The sequence below is a fragment of the Phyllostomus discolor genome, chromosome 13 (genome assembly GCF_004126475.2).
Source record: "Phyllostomus discolor isolate MPI-MPIP mPhyDis1 chromosome 13, mPhyDis1.pri.v3, whole genome shotgun sequence".
NCBI lineage: Eukaryota > Metazoa > Chordata > Mammalia > Chiroptera > Phyllostomidae > Phyllostomus > Phyllostomus discolor.
The window spans coordinates 21,031,202-21,039,387 of NC_040915.2; the positions used below are offsets into that span (position 1 = coordinate 21,031,202).

Below are 8,186 nucleotides of genomic sequence, written 5' to 3' on the forward strand. Positions count from 1 at the left end.
GCCCAGGACATGAACGCTCACCTCCACCCTGCAGCCCTAGGGTAGACCTCCACTCCTGGGCTGAGCTGCCTCTGCAGTGGGGTTGCAGCTCCTAACTGATACCCAAGCCCCCTCCACCGCACCGCACCCACCCCACCCCACCCGTCCTGCTCATCCACAGGCTGACGAGTCCTAACAGGCCTCCTTTGCCAGTGACAAAAATAACTATTTTCAAAATTCACAGCAGGGCTTTCGCCTACACACGCTGTGCCGACTGGAACCTGAAGGGAGATACGCAGAACGCAGTGTGCGGATGGAGGCACCGCTCTGCAGCAAGGAGGCTCGGGAACCCCCGCCCCCCTCCTCCCACCACTCAGCTCATGTTCCCCAACACGCACACATGTGTGTGCGGGAGCCCAGAATGGCCAAGTGGGAAGGGCTCCTAAGTCACCCGCTGTACACAGGCGGCGGTGGGGCCCAGAGAGGACCTGGGATTCACCTGAGGTCACACTGTGGATCTGCACCAGGACAGGAGCAGAACGCACACGCTCTGCTTCCAGGCCGGGCTGCCCACCTCCTCTCCCAAACACGTGGCCAGCGGTTAGCTCACACCTGCCCCCGGGACCACATGCACACAACCACGTGCTCACAGACAGCACTACAGCCTTTGCTTCTGTGTTACTGCATTTTAATCAAGTTCATGGGCTCCTCCACCACCACTAGCCTGGCCAGTCCTCTACAGCCCTGTGAGGTAGGCAGAGCCAAGCCTAGCATCCCCATTGGCAGATGGGGAAATTGAGGCCCAGAGGGGAAAGATTGGGCTTAAGGTCAAAGCGGAACCCAGATTTCCTGATTGTTGGTTCAGGGGCTCTTTTCATAGCTGTTTCTACCACCCTGGGTCCTGCAGCAGCTAACAGCCAGGCCAGTTCCCCTGGGTGCTGAGGACAGGAAGGAGAGCTTTCTACCACAGCCCCTGCCACCAGTCCGGCCCCAGGACTGGCCCAAGTCACCTCCCTGGGTCCCTGCACCTCCACCCACAGTGCTCAGGGATCTCTTCAGAGAGTGGCCAGATTGCCATGCCTTGGCTGGGGTCCAAGCCTGGACTTGCCTCCACAGGACCCCTCACCCAAGCAGTTCCACAGAGGCCAGGGTTCAAGGAGAACTTAAATGAGCTGGGAGGTGGTGAGGTCCCAGGGACTCTACCATGGTACCGGGCACCAGGTCCACACAACAGAGACACAATGTCATTAGAGCTCATTTCGCAGATGAGGAAAGGGAGGCCCAGTGAGCTTGTGCAGGTCACCCGAGGCCACAGAGTAAGTCAGTGGAGAGGTAGGACGGGGATCCAGCCATCCCCGTCTAGTTTATTCTACCCCTGCCCCAAGCCAAGCTCCCCACTCTCCTCCAACAGTGGGGCTGCGCACCCTCCGTGTCCCTGCAGACGGGGACTCGACCTCAGGCCCCTCCCGGGAGAAGCAGGACCAGGCTTGAGCAGGGCAATATATTTAGGAGGACAGAGAGCCTCACCTCCACCCCCCTCAGATCTGTTGGGACATCAATCTGGTGTTGAGTTTACGGAAAAATGATCGCAGCTTGCAAATCTTGCATTTTTTCTTGCGACGCCCCCGGGAGAAGCTTCGAGATCTGGCTTCCTCCTCCTCTTCCTCTTCCTCCTCATCACTGGCCCAGGGCCCCCAAGCACCCCCATTAAAGTCAGGGTGGGCCCGGGGATTCTCAGCCGGGTAGCGCACAGGGATGGCTGTGCGGTTATAGTCCGCCAGGCGGGCCAGCAGGGCGCGGACCACATCGGGCCGCTGGCCAGCTAGGTCCTCCCGTTCATAGGGGTCAGCACTGATGTTGAAGAGCCACACGGCCTGGCGGGCACTGGCCATCCGCTCCAGGTTCCACCAGCTGCCAGGGAAGGCAGCCAGCGTCTGCGGTGGGATCCAGTCGCCATAGCCAGGGTCTCCCGTCAGCAGCTTCCACTCGCCCACACGGATGGCGGCCTGCACAGCAGTGTTCCAGATGCCGAAGCCGCCCTCGAGGGAGCCGTGCCGGGCGTGGTTGTAGAGCGGGTCAATGTTGTGCAGGATCTCTGTGCGGGGCGAGGCCCGGCCCTCGCTGATGGCTGGCCACACGTCATAGCCATCTAGCCCATCAGCCGCAGAGGCAGTGCCACCTGCCAGGCCCACCAAGGTTGGGTACCAGTCGGTGATGTGCACCAGTGCCCGGCTTGTCCGTCGTTTCCGCTTGAGCAGGGGGCTATGGACGAAGCCGAGGCCTCGCACCCCACCTTCCCAGTAAGTGCCCTTGCGCCCTCGCAGCGGCCAGTTGCTGCCCCCCGAGAACGTCTGGCCGCCATTGTCACTGGAGAAGATGATGACACTGTTGTTGTAGAAGCCGTAACGCTTAAGGGCCCAGGTGATGTTGCGCACGGCCTCGTCCATGCAAGTCACCATGGCCGCGTACTTCCGCCGGGCCACGTTGCCCATGGTGCGGTAGCGGTACAGGTACTCACGGGGGGACTGCAGGGGCGTGTGTACTGCCTGGAAGGCCACATAGAGGAAGAGGGGCTGCCGGGGGCTGTGGCTGGCTAGGATGTGGCTGACACGCTGGGCATAGAGCATGGTGGAGTACTGGCCGCTGAGCCCCCAGGCCACACTCTCGCCCTCGTGCAGGTCGAAGCCGCACACCCCGGGGCCATCACAGTTGTCGTACGTGTAGTAGTCCACATTGCCCGTGAGCGAGCCCAGGAAGGTGTCGAAGCCCCGGCGGGTGGGCAGGCACTCCTTCCGGTAGAAGCCCAGGTGCCACTTGCCCACCATGTGGGTCGAGTAACCTGCCTCCTGCAGCTTCTGGGGCAGGGTCACCTGGTCCAGGGGCAGGCAGTTGGGCTGCCGAGGGCGGATGATGGAATGCTGAAGGCCTGTGTGGATCTGGTACCTGGGGAGAAGAGCGGAGGGCACAGAAAGCACAAGTAAGCTGCAGACCACTGCCCAGGCCGTCCAACCCCTGACACTCACCCCGAAGTGGGCTGTGGTCCCAGCGTGCCGGCGTACATAGTAATAGCCACCAGCAGGCATTATCAAACGCGCTAAGCACTTCCAATGTATTATCTCTTTGAATCGTCAAAATCAATTGAAGCAGATATTAGTATCATTTTACAGATGAGGAGATTGAAGCTCAGAATGGTTAAGCCACTCACCCAAGATAACACAGCTAGGAATTTGGGGAGTTAAGAGTCAAACCCAGCTTCATCGTGACAACAAAATAATAATAGCTAACACCAAACACTCACTATGTACTCAGCATTGCACTAGGGCCCTGTATGAATTACCTCACTAAATCCTCCCTGCAGCCTAGAGGGTGCATACCATCATTCTTCCCATTTTCCAAGTAAAGAAACGGAGGCTCAGTAAAACAAATCACTTGCCCAGTGATTCATACAATCAGTAGCTGGAGTTGGGATCTGTATCCCCAGCAGTCTTTACAGACTTCAGAGTCCCTGAGTCCTAAGCCACTACCTTGCCATGGGGCCTCGAGAAGTCCCGCTCTCTCGGGCAAACTCCTACTCACTCACCAAAGCTCGGCCCAAATGCTACCCCCACTGTAAAGTCTCTTCAAGCCTTTCAAAAAATGAGCCACTTTTGCTTCTGAGTTCCCCCAGCATTTAGGACACACAATCATTGTCACACCCGGCCGTGAGATTCCATTTGGTGCACGTGCTGTTGGGCCCACTGTATCCCTAGCTCTCAGGTGGGGTTCAAAGAACTCTCAATTACTTACGGCGTGAATGAATGACCTAAGAGGATCTTTGAGTCAGAAGGGACCCAAGTCATCTTCTAGCTTATTCACCTTGTCCTAAAAAGGAACTAAGATCCAGAGGAGGGGAAGGGCCTTCCCCAAGGTCATCCAAGGCCAGGGCAGAGCCAGGACTTGCACATAAATGCAAACAGAGCCCAAGCACAGACGCTTTTCCAGACAACGAGGCTGCCACTCCCTTCGCCCAGGTGTTTGCTTATGTGTAAGAGTGAGTTGGTTGAAATGGGAGATCTTTAAAAATCTTTCAGCTCCCAAATCCTATGAGACTGACTCTTCTGCACCTGCCTGTAAATGCATGTGGACTCTGGATCTGGGTCACTTACACAGGCTACCGCCTTGAGGCAGAAGAAAACCGTTAGCAGGATCCTCATTCATTCCTTCCAATCCCGTTCTCCCTGACGTGGTAAAAGTCCCTATGTGATCCCCTGACAGGGTCTTTCCTTTACTCAAGTCTTAAGAGTCCAGAGTAAATAAAAAGCCTGGAACTTCACCAGTGTTTCAGAATCCCATACCTTTTTATCTACCCCCTCCCCCTGCCCCAGCCCCTGGGAACCCAAACTAAATCAAGACCTGACGCCTGAATACCTGACCCCCTTCACCCAGACACTGGGGTGGGTTTTTTTTGTTTTGATTTCCTCATCTTACAGCTGTTGCTGTTAGCCATCATGAACTGCTGCTGCCATTTTTAATACTATATGCCATATATATTATTTCACTTAATTGTCATAAAAAACTTACAAGGAAGACTATCATTACCTTCATTCTACAGATGCTGAAACTGAAGCTCCCAAAAGTGAGGCCACGGGTCCAAGTTCAGACCGCTGGCGAGCAGGGGAGCTGCACTGTGAACCCAGGTCTGCACGAGTCATGCTCAGAATCTCCCTGTGATGAGGCCTCTGAGGACCTCCGTCAAGCTAATGAATGATTAGGTCTGATTCAAGAAGGACTCCGGGGCCCTGAGTCAGGGCCCAGCCTCTCTCGCCAGGGGCTGGGCACCATGGAGCACTGTTGTGTAAAGTGGGTGGGCCGGCTCAGAGTCCCCGAAGCCCGTGTGCAAATGAGTAACATGAGAAACGCTGGCTCTCTCCAGCTTCACCAAGCACGACTGGATTTATTAACAAACACTAATGAGAGTCGTCAGCATCCGTCAGATGCAGCCAGCTGCAGGGGACAGAAGGCAGACGCTGCCCAGCCATCCTTCACAGATTGGGGCGGGGGTGGGGGTGTGGAGGGCAGCTGGAACACTGCCCTGCTGGCTGTTCATTCCCCTGCTTAGACCAAAAGTCACCTCTTGGGACAGAAATGATAACTTGGGCACAAATCCTGGTAACGCAGATTCCTCCTCCCTCTTCTGGAGGTTAGTCACCATTCGGTCTTTACCACCAGCGCCACCCGCAACACATACAGCGGCCCCACCTCCTCCTCTTCGTCCCGGCCTCTCTCCGTTCCTGGATCTACACACTGAGTGCCACACTGAAGGAAGGAAAGGCAACTCTTCGACTCCCAGCTCCAGGACCCCTGCCAAGTGCCCGGCCTCTCAGCCCCCTCTCTCACAGAACCCGAAGTTGGGTACAGGCATGAGTGAGTGGGGCCCCGCCTGCCTCCGTGCCTCAGTTTCTCCCACCCAGAAATCACGGAGATTACGGCCCTGGTTCCTGAGGTCACACTAGTGGCTTTTGGGCGGAACTTGGGAGAAAGCAGGCCTTGGACCCCATCCAAGGAGGATTAGCCTCAGCCTTGCCAAAGGATTTTCTCCTAAGTGGCCAGAGTTTGCTTTCCACACCCCCACCTCCTGTTTCCCTGCTCTTTTAATCCTGTAATCCGGCCGCCTAGCCGGTGGACAACTCCTTCGGTGAAAGCAGCGCGTCTCCTTGGGACTCCCAGCCAATGTGGGAGGCTTTTGCAGACAAAAAAAAACAGAGGCTTGGAGAAAGGAAGTCACCAGCCTAAGGCTGCTGAGGTCATGGCGTCCCGTGTGCGTCTCTCACCTCCACCTGCCAAAACTTGGGTTTCTTCCCGACGGAGTCATCAAACGGTTTGGATGCCCTAACCCTTCCCGTGACATAGAGGCTGCCATTCATTGACAGCCAAGCAGGTCACATGAAATTCACTCCACCCTTCCCGCTGTTTCTCAAAAGAAAAACCGTTCTTCAACCCATTTTATGGACAAGAAAACTGAGACTTAGAGACATTAACTGGTTTGTTTAGGGACTTGGGGTATGTAAACAGAAGCACCATTCAAACCTAAGTGTCAAAGGCTGCCGTATTCCTTTGACAAAGGGATTTCTCCTTCACAGGGCGTGGAGTGAGTGTCCTGCAACTCAAGAGGGAGACACCTCAAAGATGATCCAACCGGAGGCCCAGAGAAGGCAAAGGATTTACTAACAATCACACAGCCAAATAGTGACAGAATTGGCCGGGAGTCCTGGTTTCCCAGGTCCCAGAGGGGCGATGTGAATGCAGGGGAAATCCACATCTGGGTTTATCTGGGGCTTGGACGGCCAGCCCCAGGGCCTGGGTCATGCCTACCTGCCAGTGAGAAGTTGGCTCCGTGAAGGCGTGCAGATGGGCTGGATATAATAATTCTCCAACTTGACACCCTCGGCGGCCAGCCGGTCTAGCGTAGGGGTCTCGATATCTGAGCCATGGTAGCCTACGTCGTGGTAGCCCTGGTCATCGGTGAGGATGAAGATAATGTGGGGAGGCTGGGGTGGAGCCACAGAGGGCTGCTCGCTGGCCTCGCCGGGCCCGTCGGCCACCAGGCTTGGCTTGGCCCAGTCCCAGGACAGGTAGCCGAAGCTGAGCAGGCTGACTAGCGAGAAGCCAGTGAGGGCGTGCATCGCCAAGCCGGCCCGAGCGCCTTGGCACACAGAGCTCCCCAGGCCACACCGCCGCGCGCGCCCAGGGCGCACGGTCCGCACGCCAGCCGGCAGGCCGGCCTGGACGCTGAGAGAGCGCTCAGCGCCCCCGAGGGGCTGCCCAGTGAATGGTCCGGGACAGGCGTTTGGAAGGCGAGGCTGGACCTGCGCGGCTGCAGCCGGGCGCCCTGGGGAGATCAGGCCCGCGCTCAGCTGCCTCCCACCGCTCTCTCACCCACCCTTTGCCGCCCTCGCTCCCTCTCCTCCAGCTCAGCTGGGCCAGCCTGAGACGCGGCGTGGAGACTTCCAAAAAGTGTTCTCCACCATCCTCAAACTCTCCTCTTCCTTCTAGCCCTCGATTTCTCCCGCCTCCTAATTTCTCTCGCCTCTGCTTTCCCTTTCTCCTCCCTCCCGACCCTCCAGCCCCAGGCCCGGCCTCTCGCCCCGCCCGGAGTCTTGAGAACAGTCAGCCTCCCGGCAGGGAGGTGGGCAGGACCCCAGCGGGAAAGGGGAGGGAGGCACGGGTTGGGCGGGTCTGGGGTTGACACCGCGTAGAGAATGCGAAAAAGTTGTAACATCTGCCGGGGCCAAGCCCCAGGTGGAGGGGCGGGACACCGGGAGGCGGCTCCGCCCCCGGGCGGGAAGCCCAGGCCGGCTCAGCCCTCTGGCTCCAGCCCCCACCCTGGCGGGGTTGGGGAAAAGAGGGAGGGGGCTGCTTGGAATTCGATGGAACAGCTCCGGAATGGCCGGGTCAGACATTCCTGGATTATGGAGTCTTAGCATCTCTAAATACCCGCCCTGGAAGGTACGTGCATAATTTTCTCTTCCAACCGGCTCATCTATAGTAAGAGAAACTGAGACCCTGAGATGGGCGGGAACTCGTCTAAGTCACGGAACAAGTTAGTGGCTTCTTCCCTTGGCTCGCTGTGGCTGTTTGAGTGGCAGTCGAGAGAGCAATGGAGAACAGGAGATGACTTTGGAAAGCACCAGGCACTGGAAATCAGGAAGCTAGGTTCTGGTCTTGCCAGCTTCCCTCTCCTCCCCCGCCCCGCCCCCCCCCCCCCCCCCCCATTCTGCAGTTCACAACTGGAACCTTAGAATGCCAGCGCTAGAATCCAAAGGGCAGGGGCTGTTGTATACATCTTGTATCCACAGGATCTAGAGGCTCAATTAGTATATGTAACATGAATGAATGGATGGATGAATGGGCCTCAAGGGTCATCCAGGCCAACTCCCACCCAAGAAAGTCCCCACTGCACGGACAGCAAGCCTGGGGGGCTCCTAGGCCAGGCAAGTGTTATACGTGAGTAAAGCAGGGGCCCGCTGTGTTGCCAGATGCAGGCAGTGGGAGAATGTGGACCCATGCAACTGAGTCTTCTGATTTTTTTTAAGAAAACCCAAACGTAGTCTATTATGAGGAATATTCCAGTTGTTACGTGTTAGTAACTAATTTAAAGCAAAATGTAAACACTACACAGTCTAAGTCAAACCTACCTGAGGACCATTTTAGGCCACTGGGTACCTGTT

At 56.9% G+C, this 8,186-nt stretch overlaps 1 protein-coding gene across 1 annotated transcript; it reads right to left on the minus strand.

Moving 5' to 3' along the window:
- Positions 1 to 650: 650 nt before the first annotated feature.
- Positions 651 to 6,889, minus strand: ARSI (arylsulfatase family member I). The gene is made up of 2 exons (XM_028528062.2): positions 6,331 to 6,889; positions 651 to 2,922 (listed from the first exon to the last, which is right to left on the minus strand). Exons 1-2 carry the CDS (start codon positions 6,639 to 6,641, stop codon positions 1,518 to 1,520), a joined length of 1,716 nt encoding a protein of 571 aa, XP_028383863.1. The 5' UTR covers positions 6,642 to 6,889; the 3' UTR covers positions 651 to 1,517.
- Between the last annotated feature and the right edge of the window lie 1,297 nt (positions 6,890 to 8,186).

Coding starts and splice junctions, on each gene's coding strand:
- ARSI (XM_028528062.2), bottom strand. CDS start 6,641: ATGCACGCCCTCACTGGCTTCTCGCTAGTCAGCCTGCTCAGCTTCGGC. Junction 2,923..6,330: donor AGCCAACTTCTCACTGGCAG/GTAGGCATGACC, acceptor TCTTCTCCCCAG/GTACCAGATCCACACAGGCC.